The 17,155-nt window shown below is 48.2% G+C and overlaps 1 protein-coding gene across 11 annotated transcripts in view; it reads left to right on the top strand.

Moving 5' to 3' along the window:
• The window catches only part of LOC138548762 (microtubule-associated serine/threonine-protein kinase 2-like), a 2,396,492-nt gene that overhangs the window by 2,321,161 nt on the left and 58,176 nt on the right, over positions 1–17,155 (top strand). For all 11 annotated transcript variants that reach the window (XM_069642298.1, XM_069642297.1, XM_069642303.1 and 8 more), the window contains one exon: positions 6,572–6,708. In XM_069642298.1, coding sequence (XP_069498399.1) covers positions 6,572–6,708 — 137 coding nt within the window. The remainder of the gene's footprint in view (positions 1–6,571; positions 6,709–17,155) is intronic.

Below are 17,155 nucleotides of genomic sequence, written 5' to 3'. Positions count from 1 at the left end.
TCATATTGCAGAATGATGCAGCACTTATGCTTCAATGCCTCAAGAACCGAAATACCCGTGACCTATGGTCCCTTTTGAACGCACTGTATACAATACAACACCATCTTGTACAAAATGTGATAGAAAAACATTGGATAGAGTATTTCTCTGAACTATATGGCAAAAGGCCAAACGCAGTTAATGACATTCAACTAAGTACAACTAAATGGTACTATCTCCAGTTCAAAAGAGGACATCATCCAAATGATTACCAAGCTTAACACGTCACAGGCACCTGGTCCCGAATGAATATATTAAGAAATCCCCAGAGGCGTGGGCAACTATTATGGTTCAATTCTTAACCATAATAAATGAACATAACAAACCATCAACATGGAGATCGGCGACTCTAATCCCGATCTACAAGCAAGGAGCCAAAGAAAATCTGGAAAATTACAGGCCACTAGCCTTATTAGATCCCACAAGTCAGTACAATTGTTAACCTCTTCCTCCTAAATTTGAATAAACAGGTAGCTATGTATAAAAAGACAACAGTGTGGATGGCATTCGTGGACCTTCATCTAGCTTTTGACACTATAAATCGTCAGCTCCTATGGAACAAGCTTGAAAAGTGGAAATGCCCAGCACATATCCCACAACCCATCAAACTACTCTACACGGATACCAAAATATGAGTGAGACTGACCAAAGATGGGATACAAACATCGGGCATAGAGACATCAAACGGCCTCAAGCAAGGCTGCCACTTGGCAGCCACACTTTTCAATATGTCCACAGCCGAGATCGAACAAGAAATGTATCATCAGCAACAAATCCACCAAAAATAAATTCAACACCATTGTCTCTGATGATGTACGCTGATGATATCATACTGCTAGATAAAACACCACGAGGTCTACAAGTCAGCATACACATGCTGGCAAAATACATGGCTAGAAATTAGCTTAAAATAAACATCGACAAAACCAAAATCATGGCCATACGGAAGCCCAAACCAAAAGATAGGACTCCAAAGCTAAAGATCAATGTACATACGATACACAGTGCAGTCGTTTAAATATTTGGGGATTACGATTAACCAATCTAAAGATGAATCAGAATGGGCTGCTCTGCTTCAAAAGAAAATTTATTTTCTAGCCAGACAAGGTGTTCCGTTATACAAAAAATTTGGAAATTCTCCTTTGTTCCAGTTATAACCTTCTATAAGAGCAAAGTGATCCCAGCACTTTTGTATGGATGTAAAGCTCTGATAAAACTGCAGTCAACTATCTGGTCAAAACTAGAGGCCGTATTCTGGTGGAAAATAATGAATCTACTACCACCGAGCTTTCCTATTGTTCGAATACGCTTTGAATGGGCAATCCAGTTGATAAAGTCGATAGTGGTATGGAAAAAATGGAGCCTATACCGCAAGATAATCTCTAATGAAAGGATCCCAGCAATTGAAATGCTGAGAACAACAAACAACGCGACCTGTGCAAAAATCTTACATGACTGGAACCAAGAGATGATGAAACTTCTTGAACAAGAAGAAATACCAACAGATATGCTGATACTGCGTCCACAACCCGCAAAGAAAAAACTGATGTGGAATGACTGGATCAAGACTATCGCTTTGAAAGCTACTTATAAAGAAAATCTGACTTGCGACATAGAAGTAAGAGCCATCACACACTTACCAGCGTATCTGAAGATTTTCCCTGATACAAGAATACGATGTCTTTAAATGAAGTTCCGACTCAATTTACTTCCTACCAGAACAAGATTGACTATAATCAAACAGCAAGACAATGAGACTCAAGAATGCAGGATCTGTAAATGTGAAGGAATCATCAAAACACTCCAGCACATCGTTATGAATGCCCAAAACTACAGGAAGAAAGAGCTCTATGCAGATCCTACTTTAATATCAGAAATGAAACAGTCAGCCCAGAAGAACGATGGGCACAAATACTTTTGGGTCAAGACAAAAAGCTGATATTTCTAATCATAACATTTTGGGAAAAGATCATGAAACTAGTACCAAACTGAGCCTACTGTTTCTAACCCACAGATTGTTAAAAGTTTTGAGTATGGTTTTTGGAGAACTATGGATATTTGAAACGTTGAAAGAAATGTTGATGAAATGAAAAGTTTATGTATAAACTAAATCATTTTAAATAAAAAAAAAAATTAAAAAGTATTGCTTTATCCATATCAGGCATATTTTAAATTATATTTATATGTAGGTCTTATTGAAAATGCAACCAGTTTAAATGGCATATTCTTGTTTTGGTTCATATTTAAACACTCAGTTATACACAGAAAACAAAGGCCTGATTATACTTATGTTTAACTGTTCCACAGCAACTCGTATGCACATTGCTTGATGTCCTGTAGTTGGTGTGGCATCTTGCATCAATTTGTTAACTTGGGTACATTGTCTGCTAATCCCTAGCTGGAAAGGATGCTGTCAGATTAAATAGTATTATTTTCAATACAAGAACCTCACCCATGTTTTATTTATTGTGGTGGTTTCTTATCCCTCCTTTGTTGAGGGATCATAGAAACGAGTGTCTTGTTAAGGGTGGTGTGCACTGGCACACCAGCCATTGCGTGGAGGCCTCTGAACCCCAATTTTATTTCAGCCATCTCTGATGCTGGGACTTGTGGTTGGGGTTACCTTCAGTGGGTTCAGCAGGTGTTGGGGCACAATTCATAAACTGCAACTCTGGCAAAGAGCCCTTGTGATTTGTATTTTCCCTGACCAGTTTGATACCTGACATTTCCCCGTTGAGTCCTAATTTAGCCTTATCTGGGAGACATATCTGATTGATTTATTCCTAGTGACCTGAAGTCTCCCGGGATCAGGAGATAAAATGTATGCTCGTTTGTGCTTTATGACTGCTCTTACGTGAATGGCTGTGATGGTCTCCTGGTTGGTGGTAAAGTATCCAGTACAGCTGGTAAACTGGTCGTAGTGAAGTGATACTGACAAGTCAAGAGGGACCAGACATGAATTACGTGCTGTGATTGTTGGTTTGCCATTTTGCCATCAGGGGACAAATACTTTTTTATGGCGGTTCGGAAAGATTGTCTTTTTGCTGCTTTACTCCCATAAGTTGCCATGGTACACTCTTTCCTTTTGCTTTGTTTAGACATCTTTCCTGACTGTTTAGAGGTCAGTAAACCCCTCTGTTTTACCTCCTTGTCTTTTTGCTCAGTCTTATGGGGAAACTGAGTAGTACATAAGACTATCAGTACTGAGAATGTCTCTCTTGGTGAATTTCTTGTATTGTTACAATTGCACACATCACCCTACAGTGAAGTGTGGTTAGGATACTTTGTAATATTATAAAAATGTTCTATAATGGCTTTTTGTTTACTTTTACAATGTGATTAGGAAGAGCTGGCGACAGATAATATTTTTATACCGTGGTTTATACTTTTACTAATGCAAAAAGAAAACCTTTTCTAACAGTCACTGTGTTAGTAACCTTTCCTTTTTCATGCTCTTTTATTTCATGTTTTTTCTGACTATGGTGTCCCGAAGAGCAATTCACCCAACACCACTTTGACATGCCAATAAGGTGCTATACAAGTATCGTATAATATAACATATATGCTACCCTGCACAACATTTTCCATCCAGTTCCCTTCACTATATCACAGAATATAACCTGTCAAACTACCGGTTTGTCATCTTGGTGTCTGTCACTGATCTTGGCTGGAGTCTCTTTTTTTGTCAAACGGTTCTGCAACCTCCAGACAGACTTTTCTGTGGGGGAGGGGGTGGGAGACAAATAGGTATTTGAGGATAATATGAGGATAAGTGTCCATATGGACCACTGTACCCAGCCAGTCCCAGTCAGCTAATCTGAGCAGTATGGTCATCTTGAACCTTTTTAGCGGAATTAATATGCTGAGGGCTGAAAGATCAAGAACTGTTCCCAGGCCTTCCTGCTTCCTGGTTCTTCTTTCAAACAATGAATAGCCTGAAATACAAACCCTGAACTCTCTTGCTTGGGAGCAGGCTCCATGGCCTTCATAGACCAGAGAGACTGAACCTCCAGAGCCGTAGTCTTTCCCATATACGGGACACAGTGTCTGTCATCAGGGCAAAAGTCCGATTCTTTCTGTTCCAATGTCAGGTGTTAGTGCGCTGGTTTCAGAGGCTTCTGGGTCTTAAGTTCTCCTGCATTACACCGATAACCTTTTCCAGACTCAGGATAAGGAGAACATAACTGCCCCCAGCAAACTCTTGAGACCAGTTGGGAGATTGTCAATCAGTCTGGATATCAGTCCCTGTGATTCTGTGGCAAGAGCTTCTCTGTTGCTCCATGGGAAGGAACATGTTAGGGGAGATGCCGTTCTCAGATACCCTCACAAGGTTACGAGTATGACAGACTCCTCTCTGCAGGGCTGGGATTCCACCCTCCTGGACTGCTTGGTTTATGGTCTGTGGTAGCCTTTAGATTGGTTGGATTAGATCAATGACTTCTTTTTAGCTCTACAGGATTCCTTCCATCTTTCTCTGTTAAGGTAGTGCTGATCCAAGCAGTCAACACTACATGTATAATCTGCTTCAACAAGCAGCAGGGCAGAAGGTCTCCTGCTGTGCGCAGGATCTCTGTGGCGGGCTATAATTGGGCCCTCTGTCATTGCATCTTCTTCAGGGCGATGAGTCTGCCTAGTCATTAAGGCAGAGAGACTCAGACTTGTTCAGGTCACACACAGATGGGAACGTCACCCTTCAGTGCTGCAGCAGTTCTTCCAGCAGTGGGGGTGACTCAGGTCATTTGGTTCAGCATCCAGCACTAAGTTCAGGACCTTTCCCTCCTGTGAGGGTCAGGGCGTTGGCTCCCTGGGGGTCTCGCTAACCATTCTGTGGTCCACAGTCCAATGTATGCTTTCTGGTCGATTCCTCTGATTCCCAGCATGGTAGCCAAGTGGAGATCATCTCGGGGTGCCTCCTTGATTTCATGGCTCGCCACTGGCCAGCCAGACATGGTCCTTGGACCTAGTTTTCTCCCAGTCTTCCCATATATTTAGAATCAGCAAGGAGAGAGGGTACACCACCAGTTCCATCAATTGCTGAGCTGGTTCCTGGGATGTTGACCTTGGATCACCTGGGTCTATCAGATGATAATTTTAGGGTTATTCAAACAGCAAAGATGTTTTTCATAAAAACCCAGTGCAGGAGTAAGTGGTTGAGAGTCTGCCATTGGGCCCTTGGGAAGGAGTTCAAAACCTCTCAGGAGTTCTCTGGATCAGGTTTGATCCTTTTATTTAGCTCCTGTTAGAATCTGACATTCAGGTAGAATCCTACCAGACTCTCAGCCATTGGACGTACAGAAACTCCTTTGAATTATCTTGAATTAACTCAGTGATTACATGGTGTTTTGAAGTCTAATCCGTTTCTTTCCACCCGTTATTGTTATTTACCTTGTCTGCAACCATATCACGCATGTCTTTTGCCCCTCTGCCCCAGCCAGACATCTTATAAGTCATGTGTAAACAAGCTTATATGTTGGCCGTTACTTCTCCTACTGTATCTGTATCCGTGAAATGTAAGCTCTCTTGACTTTGGAACCATTTTAGACTTTTCACAGAGACAAGGTAGTGTGACACACTCACCTACAGTTTCTTTCCAGAATTGTGTCCTCCTTCCACATCCCCCTTTTGTTGCCTGTCTTTTTTTTTCTGGATCCGCCATCAGAGTGCCTGAGTGAGCGCTGTACTCCCTAGATGCTTGGATCGCCCTTATGTTTTACCTAGAGAGGACTACTACGTCATTTAAAAAGGAATGACTGTCTCTTTGTGACAGTCAATTGTTCTTAGCTGAGCAGCAAGGCATCACTTGCCTGGTGGATAGTTTCCTATAGCACAGAATCCTACTCTACATGGCCAAGGATCTGCCAAGGGGCATTTATGCTCATGCAGTTAGAGTGAAGGCTGCTGTGGTTGTGTTCCAGACACGCCTTTCCTAGGGCGTTATCGCCAAGGCAGCCACATGGTCATCTCCTCCTGCTTTTTGTAAGCATTACTACATGTACACGAGTACTTGATCGGATGCAAGAATTAGATGGCCTTTCCTCTAGAATCTTTTGTCTTAAGTGTGCTCCTATCTGGGAGATTAATGCTTGTTGTCCCCCATACACATTAAGTAAAGGGGACCCTTTTCTCCATACACAGCCCCCCATAATTATAGGATTTATTTATTCACTCTAACATGTGTCAAAATAAGGGCTGGTGAGTGTTACTGGTGGACAGGGGCAGCATACGCTGGAGCCACCGACATGCAGGCTCCACCCCAACATTTGAAAAGGGGTGAATTTGTGCTGTACAACTATTGCCAGTCCCTTCCAAATGTGATGGACAGCCATAAGTATGTTGGAAAGAGGATTGTGAACAGGGTGTAAAGTACTTACTATGGTGAGTAACATTTATGATCTTTGCAATATTGCATGGTGGTTGTTGGTTTCTCTCTTTTTAAAACAAGCTTGTTATCGTTTGCCCAACATCATTACACTCAAAGGGATTAATAGTCAAATCTTTTTGGAATTAACTGTGATACTTTTTTATTTGACAGAGTGGAAGTAAGGTATCCATCTCCACAACTCCCTTCGAGAATACCTCGATCAAGGTTGGGCCAGCCCGCAAGGCTGGGCACAAGTCAAAGATGGCTCGCCGCAACAAGAAGACCAAAACGAAAGATGCGCCAGAGAGGTGAGTCCTTGGTCTACCTATTCCACATATTCTGAAAAGCATCCTTATGGACTGCTCTTTGATATTGATATTTTATTTCTATCGCGCACGAACACAAGTGTTTCAGAGCGCGACAAGACAAGGGAGGGGAACAGGGGAGAACAAAACAGCGATCTTACTAGGCCCAGTGACATTGAGAACGCACAAGTGCATGGGAGAGGGGGAGGGGAAAAGTGCATGGAAGGGGGGAGAAGTGGAAAGTGCGAAGCAGAGGAGAAACATATAAATAACAATAAATAAATAAATAATAAAGGCAACAAACAGTGGTAGTGCAGACAGCAATTTGCAATTGCTAGGTTTAAGGCAGCAGACAGGGTAGGCCTGATAAGTGCAGGAAGAAAAGGGGGGGGGCTGTATGGGTACAGATACAGACCCCAGTGCAAGGGGTGGCCTGGAGGCAGTGCGGGAAGGTGGCAGTGTGAGCAGGTACCTGGGCCCGGAGGACAGAGGGTGGCCAGGTGCACAGTGCCAAGAGAGAACAGATCAGCAGGGGATAGGGGGAGCGAAGGCAGAAGATAAGAGGAAGGCCTTGAGGTGTTTCCAGAGATGGTTCTCCTCAGGTTTTCGAGTGGCAGGGAGGGTGTTCCAGAGGGAAGCCCCAGCCGAAGACAGACCCCGTGCTCGTTTCTTTGAAAAATGTTGTTAAGGGTCTACAGCATGGCATTTCTTTTCTATGCATACCTCCAGTCTTGTCTCTGGAGATATACAAGCGCAAAATAGTTGTTTTTAGAAAATATCCATGTAGGAATACTAAGGTTACAGGTAATGAAAATGATAATGTGTTATTTATAGAGCGCCTTAATCCAAAGCGCTTTACAGAGCACATATTTTCATACAATATCACCCAACCGAAATTGGTACTCATTTATCGACCTCGGAAGGATGAAAGGCTGAGTTGGCCTTGCCGGGATTCGAACCTGCGACCTGCAGATCACGCTCCGATCGCAGCAGCGAGTGCTCAACCCGCTGAGCTATCTTACCGGCTTGGTAGGTAGAGAATATACCCATGGAGGAATATTAAGGTAACAGGTAGATAACATTTCCTCAAACAAAGGCATTCATCCAAGAAAAGCTGCTCTTTTTGGTGCCATTCTTGGACAATGAACTCAAGCACACTGAACAATGCTGTGCTCTCTTGGGGTTTTCTTTACTTGGTTTAGATGTGCCCCCATATTGTCCTTAAATCCCTTTTGGGTCTTAGTGGGCTGGCATAAGAAAGACTGCCCATCTCATAGGGGGTAATATTCATTGTTTCAGGCCACCCTAACAGTTGTTTCTAAATCAAAAGTGACACCTCACCATACCTTTTCACATCTGGCACAGCCTTTAAACTTGTGCAGTCTACTGTTTGTTACTCCATGGGAGGTGGAGATCCCAAACTTGATGGTACTATATTTTAGCTTTACACTCTGCCCATTTTCATGACCGCTGGACCAACTGAAGAATTTAGTTCATGTAACACATAAATGTCAGATTTATTTTCCCCATATGGATTAGGTTTGACAGCACCCTCACTATGGTACAGTTAGTGCAATTGTACCTTCCCCTCAGGACTGACGTCCTCAGCCCTTCCCTCCCTCCCATAAGGTTTGAACCACCTCCATGAGTGGTTAAACAATCACTCAGTGTCTGGGATGTATAGTGCCCCACACTACTTTCTTACACTTAGGCCTTCCGACAGGGGATAGGTATCTGGCAATGCTCCAGTTATTCTTTAACAGTGCACACAGCATTCAACTACCAGGAGAATTACTCCCTTCTCCTGGTCTCTGGCTTTCACTGTTTCTCACACAAAGTGAGGGGGAATGACTCCCACCCCTGACCACTTGGTTAGATTGTCCTTTTTCCTATAGATATAGCACTAACAGGAGAATGACTCCCTTCTCCTGGCTTGATTTCACAAACACTTCACACTCAGTGGTACACCTTGCCCCAGTGAACATTATTTCACTCTATTACTTCTTTCTGAAAATTTCATGTGAGAGTATGATCCCAGACCCAGGTTTCCCCAGTATAGTCCATTAAGTCTTCTGACTTGCCAAGTACAGCCATGAGGTAGAGGATCACTCTCTTGCCTTTTCCGATTGTGGGTCCAAGACCCGTATTTCTCTATTCAGCTCATTAGACAGGCCTGGTTCACTATCCTGCCAAGTACTGACACAAGAAGATTATTTACAAAGTTCTCTTCACTCACTCTTAGTTCATTTGATAGACTTGTTTCACTAACCTGCCAAGTACTGCCATGAGGAAGATTTGTAAAGCTCTTCTTTTGTGGGTTTGGGCCCCAGACCCGTCTCTCTATCCTGATCTGGTTTGGCAGACCTGAATTACTCTCCTGCCAGGTACTACCACGAAGAAGATGATTTGTATTTCTTCTCTCTTATGGGTGCTGTCCCAGACCTGTCTTTCTCTCTGTGTTCACTTCTCCCCAGGGGATCCCTTCTTGCCCCTGCTCTGAGGGTTCTTGTCTGCTCTCTTCTGAGTTTTCCTTGACTCTCTTAGGCCCCCATCAAACCGCCCCAGCAACCCAGGTACCTTTTGAGTTCTCACCTGCGTCCTCCGGTCGGACTTGGGTGTTCTATTCTTCTGCTTCACTTTTCGGCGTGCTTTGGCGGTTCCGCAGCGGTTCCGCAGCCTGTGGGTCCTTGCATGATGCATGTCTTCAATCAATCGCATGGTCCAGCTCCCTCGCCCGCCTTGACCTCTCCTTCACCAGCTTTCCAGTCGGTCCATCCACGGCAGCCCGTATAGCGACACCCCTACCTTTTCGCCATCGTCCTGGGCCACTAGCCTCTTTGGTCTTCCGCTCTGAAGGGCTCACCCGCATGTGGCTCCTTCAGGGATGTCTTGACTCAGAAAACAGTCCTTCTTTGGTTTTTATTTAGTAGTGAGGTTTATTCCCTCACGGAACACTAGAGCCAGGGGGTGGTTGGGATAACACTGGGTTGTACCACAGGTGTAGGGTTAGGAGCGTTGATTGGGAGAGAGTCATACTATGTTCTTACTAGATGTCTGTCCATGTCCCCAAAGGGGCAGTCTCTTCCCCATGAGATCCTCCTTCTGTGTACCAAGATGTTCACTTATTCTGTGCCTTTTGTTTGTGTCACAGGAACGGGGTGGGACTGTCTTGTTCCATTCCACATCAGTGGTGCCCAAAGGTCTAGGTGTGTGGCAAGAGTGAAACCCACAGTGGTCTCTGATTGGACCACTGTTGGCTGTTTGAATGGTGTAGATCCTCACCATTGTTGGGCTTGGCCTTGCTTCCAGGCAGAATTTTGGATAAGAAGAGGACTCCTGCTGCCATTTCTTCAGATAATCTTTGTAGCTAAGAATCCTGTGCAGAGGAGCAGCTGACTGAAGATCCATGGATGACTCCTGTGGAGGCCCAGCATCCCTTTGTGTGTTTGGCCCGGTGAAGCCCTGCTGGACTACCTGATCTACGAAGGCCCTGAACGGAGCTTCAACCCTTGGACTAGGGGGACCAACCGGTCTCGACGTGTTCTCGATGACCCAGCCCTCCTGAGCCTTCTGAAGTGTCCCTGAACCACCCGGTGGACTGACCAACTCTTTAGTGGACTACCTTGCTAGAAACAACGCCGTTCTGCCTTCGTCGCCGGAGCCTAGATGGTCGCTGTTGAGATGGATTCCTCAATTGTGGCCTGGTGGACAGATTGCAGGACGCCACCCTAGTTATAATGAACAGGGGAACTCTTGGAGTTTATCCAAACCCAATAAAGATAAGCGTGGAGAGTGGTCAGGACAGGTGAGTGGGGTCAGTGGTCCACAATGAGTCCACACAGTGAAATACACAGTGATTCTACTCAGACAGTTAGTACAAAAATACTGTATTTATAGGCACAAAAACACACCATAAAAATGAATCAAGCGAGTAATATTATCACTCAATATTCTAAATAGTAAAGATTTCTGAGGTTTGTATCTGCTTAGAATTCCATGCCTTGCATAGGCCGACATATAATTGGTAGACGCAGAGTATTGCACATGTTGTTTTCTAAGTTCGAAAAGGGATGTGGACGAGGTTTGTTTGTAATATTATTCCTAGTGTGACTTCTACTGTGTACCCATGATCCCTAATGCATTGCTGTCTCTCAGATTGTTGTTTTTCTGCCATCGTGGTTGGACGTGTTATACAGAGTTTGTAGCACTGTTATGTTTTAGAGTTATTAATTCTAACTGTTATAGCTGTTTGCTGTTTCTGCTTAGCGTGGTGGTCGCTTTCCTCTCCCCACTCCCACCTTCACCCCACCTACCCAGCAGCTCTCTGTGAGCACCAGGGGTATAACAAAGCCACATTCACTTGCTAGTAAGCCCTCACAGTGGTGTGTTATGTGAAGATTACTTGTATTCTGCAGGTGAGGATCGAAGAAAACACTGTATTGCATTTTTTCATCCTTGCCGGCTACTATCCTCACCTCCAACACGTGCAGGCTGTGAGCATTCTGCTCTGTTTCACCTTTCTACAATGGCCGCCCTCCTGCTTGGCACCGGAGGAACGCTCATTATTGGCTGCAGTGCAGGATATTCGGCCTACCAGGAGCCAGCCGACCCCAGCAGCAAGGCCCACACAAAGGCCCCTACCTGGCTCCGAGTCTTTGGTTTCCTTTTTCTACTCAGTGTGGTGGTTGCTGACCACTCTCCACTCCCACCCCCACCCCACCTACCCGGCAGCTCGCTGCGAGCACCAGGGGGATACAGGAGCAACATCCTCTTGCAGGTAAGCCCATTTGGGCATTGCACGCACAGTGTTGTGTTGTGTGAATATTACTTGCATTCTGCAGCTGAGGATCGAAGAAAACACTATATTGCATTTTTTATCCTTGCCAGCTACTATCTTCACCGTCAACACGTGCGGTCTGTGACCATTCCGCTCTGTTTCACCTTTTCAAAATGGCCGCCCTCCTCCTCGGCACCGAGTGCCTCTGAGGGTTGCCATGGAGGCAGATAAGCAACACTCGTGATTGACTGCAGTGCAGGATATTAGGCCTATCAGGAGCCGGCACGGGAGAGAGCCGGTCAGCCCCCAGCACCAAAGCCCACACAAAGGCCCCTGTCTGGAGCTGGATGGAGCCACTCTCCATGCTGCCGGTCCTGCAACTTTCCCCCAGCCCACGCTACTCAATGAACACATTCTCAGTTACCCCTGCATTTTGGGGACAGGAAATCTCTTACTCTACACTCCCTGGTAATCACCAACGATTTTCCTGGACTACAACCCGCTTCCCTTCCCTCCAGCCTAACTGTAAACTGTAATTTCTTACCCCTTCATATGTGTATCCACCTTATACTCTCACGTCCAGTCCTCTTTCCTCCATACTGTATGGGAGACGGAACCTTTTTCACCAGAAAAAACCAGGGAGCAGGCGCTGCCCTGGCTCCGCACTCCCACGCCACACCTCAGTCCCCTTTTCCGCGTCGACGGGAATGGGCCGAATTTACCAGCGCTCTTGGGTTTGGCTTCGGCCATGTAATTCCACACGCGGATACTTCTTCTCTTTGTCTTTTTTGTCTTATCTATCATTCAGGTACTCGGTCCTCAGGCGTCACGCTCTTCCCCAGCGCATGTCGACTTCTACAGGGTTCAGCAGGTGTCCATCCTGCAACGGGCTCTTCCCAACTTCAGACCCCCATGCCTTCTGCCTACGTTGCCTTGGCCCAGACCACGGTTGGCAATCATGTTCGGCGTGTGACTTGCTGTCATCGAAGGCGCTGAAGAACAGACTAGCCACTGGAGAGAGCTCTTCCAGAGGTCGCCTCCAGAGGATCTCAAGAACTTCGTGAAACATCAGACCAGGCCCAAGGTAGGGCGATATCTTCCAGTGCACTCCGCATGGGAGACTGCAGCTACCGGCCTTGGGGTTGAGGGAACTTCGGATCATCACAGGCTCAGTGTCGAGGGACCGGAAGGTTCTTGTACCGGGTCCATACCTGAGGGGCTCTGCCCTTTTACTGGCACCATGGCCGAGGGGCTACGCCCTAACACCGGCAATGCGTCCGAGGGGCTACGACCTAATACCGGCAATACGTCTCAGGGGGTGCCTAAACGCAGCTTTACCGGCCCTCGGGTCGAGGGTGTCACACCTACCGGGCCGAGGCCAGAGGAGCAGGGTAGGCCTTGTGATCCACACGCAAGAGTCTTGGACAAAGCCAAACCCAGCGGGCCGAGCACCACGTCCAGGCACATGGCAGACAGCTCGACAAAATGGCCGCCGCGCCAGAAAGGGGCACCCATCCGACGCAATTGCAGGAATTCAGCAAAGAATGAGTGTCAAGGTGGGACTGGCCTCAACCAGGTACGTGGCCTACAGACTACGCTTCATTTGCACAGGGCAGCTTTCCTTTGTGTCCACATGGACAGGATATGCACCGGCTCCAGCAGCCCCCCACTACCCTGTCGGTACCCCCGCCACCTCTTTGGCCAGTGAGGAGGTGATCTTCGAGAAGTTCCTCGGCCTCATGAGGTCTCCTCAGATGGGGGCTATCATCAGAGACGCCTCAAGGAAGTCCTCCCCACCATGCTAGCGGCACCACAGACGCCTCCATCGGGCCCCCAGGTCCCGGTGCAGCCGCCTCCTCCGGCTCCACAGCCAACTCCGCTGCCTCCTCAGCCTCCGGCTGCGGTCCCTGTACCCTAGCCTGCGGCGGCATCTACTCCTCCTCCTCCACAGGATCCTCCAGATCAGCAGGATACGGACGAGGAGGAGGACATGGACACGCCATCCTCAGCCAGGGCCTTCCAGGATCGTCTTGCTGGCCTGGCTGAGTACCTGGGCCTCCCCAAACCAAAAATCGAACAGCCGGCAGAGGGGGTTCTGGCAGAAGTCCTCACGCGACACCCCTCTGCCAACACGGGGATCCCGCTGTTAACAGATGTAGTTTCACTGGCCAAGTAGGGTTGGCTCAAGCCCCACTCTGTCCAGCCGGTCAATCGACGCCTGGACGCCAAGTACAGGCAGATGGAGGGGATACACTCTTGCTCTCGACCCATCCTCAGCCGCACTCCTCGGTGATCGCTGCGGCATCACTATACTCCAAGCCTCAGTCATCCTCAGCCTCCTCCTCTGCAGCGCTACCAGGCAAGGAGGAGTAGATCTTGAAGGCGTACAGCAAAAAAATCTATTCCAATGCGTCCTTGCACCGCTGTCAGGCCAATCCTGATGCCATGCTGGCTGCCGGCAACCAGAGGTTATGGCCGGAAATTGCGGACTTCCTCCCGGAACTCCCCACCCAGTGTCAATCAGGCTTTAAGGCGGGGCTAGCTGAAGCCAAGCTTGTGGCGCATGAGCAAATGGAATCCACGGTTGCTCATATCGATACCTCAAGCCAACTGCATTGCCACAGACTTGAGGAGAACAGTCAGGCTCCGGGCAACGAAATTCAACCCGGATGGCCAGGAGCGCATCCTAGAGCTACCGTTCGAGGGCGGGGGGCCTTTTCCACTCCTCTACGGACGAAGAGCTGGACAAAAAGAATAACAACTCACAAACTGCAAAGGCTCTGTCCATTATTACAAAGACCACGCTCAAATCGTACACCCAATCTCAGCAGCACTCGGAAAAGGGTCGTACATATGGAGGGCTCTGTGGCTTCCAGGAACGCACATCCAGGCAGCCGGATTGCTCGCCGGCTCAGAACCGGCGCAAACAACAAAAAGGCAGGGGGGTAAGGGCTTTTTCCAGTTCCCCTCCTCAGGGTCAGCCTCCGATGGAAAGAAGGCATGACACGCCCCTTCGGGTCAACGTGTCTCCGGTGGGGGGCAGGCTTGCTCTCCATGCACAATTCTGGCGCCAGAATTTCGCGGACCCCTAGATCCTCTCCATAGTATCCAGAGCGTACCGCCTTCGTATCCAAGTCTCACCCCCCTCCTCCCCTCCACTCCCACAGGTTGGGACAGCAACTCTTTTGGCGGAGATCCGGTCGCTCGTAGAGAACCAGGCAGTGGAGGAAGTCCCAGCCTCCCATCAAGCCTTTTGCTGTTACTCCAGGATTTTCACCATTCAGAAGAACCAGGCGGGCATGAGAGTTGTGCTGGACCTTTCCACCCTCAACCTCTACTTACCCCTGCAAACATTCAAAATGGTTAAGCCAGCGTTTATAGCAGACACATTGGACAAGGGAGAATGGATGTGCTCCCTGGACCTGAAGGACACGTACCTCCACGTCCCGATTTGGCAGCCCTGTCCTCTTTCCTACAGTCCAGGATCATGGGCTACCATTTTCAATACAAAGTCCTTCCATTTGGCCTCAACTCGGCCCCCAGGGTCTTTACCAGACTCATGAACGTTGTGGCGGCCCTCCTCTGAGCGCAGGGCCTCTACATCTACCCATACCTCGACGACTGGCTCATCAGGACTATATCTCCGGAAGCGGTATGCAACTCTTCCCATGCCCTTATGAACACACTGCACGATCTGGGGTTCTCGCTCAACCTGAAGAAGTCACAGCTGCAGCCTACGCAGACTCTGACGTTCTTGGGACTCATTTGGGACACGTTCTCCGAGAGGGTCTTCCCGTTGGAGGACAAAATCTCAGCACCTGGCCTCGACAGGAGCAGGAATACCACATCAATTGGTTGGAACTGAACACCATCTGGCTAGCGCTCAGAGCATTCTTACCACTTCCCAAGGGCAACGTTGTCCTCATCCAGGCAGACAACTCGACCAGCATGTACTACGTCAACAAGCAGGGAGGCGCCATATCCCCTCCCCTGTGCAGACTGGCGATCAGCATGTGGGAATGGGCCCTGGAAAATGACATTTACCTCTCGACAGTCCACCTCCTGGGGGAATCCAACCTGGAGGCAGTCAGGCTGGGCGGCAGACAATTACGAGTGGCAGCTAAACAACCTTGTTATTCAGGAGATCTTCAACAGGTGGGGTCAACCCCAAGTGGATCTCTTTGCCATCTGACACAACAAGAAGTGTCCCCAGTTTGCATCCTGCAGAGTCAGGGCTCTGGCTCTCTGGGCGACGCATTTCACCTCCAGTGGACCGGCAGGAAAGGCTACCCCTTTCCGCCCACCCCTCTGATCCACAGGGTAATTTGCATGATCAAGGAGTCCCACCGATTCCTCATCATTCTGATAGCTCCATAGTGGCCTGCCAGGCCATGGTTTTCGGAGCTCCTCAACCTCTCGGAGGTGCCCTCTATACACCTTCCGACAGGCCCAGCACATCTTCTGGCGCAGCAGGGGGGCAGAATCATCCACCCTGCGCCAGGGAAACTAACCCTCACAGCGTGGTACCTGATCAAGTAACGCTTCGCAGCTTAGCCTCTCACAGGCCAATCTGCAGATCATACAGGGCACCAGGAGAAAAGCCACCAGGGCCCAGTACAAAAGCAAATGGACCAGATTCTGCCACTGGGCAGACTCCAGGGGAATTGACCCCTTGGCCTGCAATTTGGATGACATGTTCTCCTTTTCAGCACACCTCGCTCATTCGCCGCACATACCTGGCAGCCATTGGGGCTTCACTTCGCTCACCTGCCGCACATACCGGGCAGCCATTGGGGCTTAAAGGAACTCAGAGGAAGGCATTTTTTCATCCTCCAACCCTATCGTCAAGAAACATGTGACTGGTCTTGCTAGGCTCTACCCGCCCGTAAAGAGACTGCACCCGGTGTGGGACCTTCACATAGTCTTGGGCACCCTGGCGCACAAACCATTCAAGCCAGTGGCGTCCGTGGACATCAGGCTGGTCGTCACAAGACAGCCTTACTAGTCGTAAGAAGCGTATGAGGGCCAGCACAAGCCGCTCCCGCCAACATGCATGCCCATGCAGTCAGGGCCAAGGCAACGGCCATCCCATTCCAGCGTCACGTCCATTGGCAAGTCAAAAGCAGGGCGGCCACTTGGGCCTCTCCCTTGGCTTTCTGCAAGCTGTTTGGATGCTTGCTCTAGATCTGATGCGGCTTTCGGACAGGCGGTTCTCCGGAACCTATTTGCTTAAGGAGGGTCTCCTCTCCACCCTGGGGCTACAATCAGTTGTAATCGCCCATACAGTATGGAGGAAAGGGGACGGGACGTAAGAGTAATTAAAGTTTCCCACCGTAGTGACTAACATACTCTTAGTCCATAGTCCCCTTTCCTCCATACGTCCCACCAACCTCCCCCCTAATAATACTGGTGTCATTAGGCAATGTTAAATCTATTGTCGACGCGTCAATGGGGACTGAGGTGTGGCGCCGGAGGGCGGAGTCAGGGCAGCGCATGCTCCCTGAGGCGCAACCTTGCGCGCCTCTAAATTTAATGGGGAAGAATGTTTTTTATGGTGAAAAAGGTTCCGTCGCCGGTCCTTTGGAAGGGACGCCCATACAGTATGGAGGAAAGGGGACTATGGACTAAGAGTACGTTAGTCACTATGGTGAGTAACTTATAATTATTTCACAT

This window comes from Ambystoma mexicanum, chromosome 1q (assembly GCF_040938575.1).
Source record: "Ambystoma mexicanum isolate Mex_15411 chromosome 1q, UKY_AmexF1_1, whole genome shotgun sequence".
NCBI classification, from domain to species: Eukaryota; Metazoa; Chordata; class Amphibia; order Caudata; family Ambystomatidae; genus Ambystoma; species Ambystoma mexicanum.
This window is presented reverse-complemented; position numbering and strand designations above follow the sequence as displayed.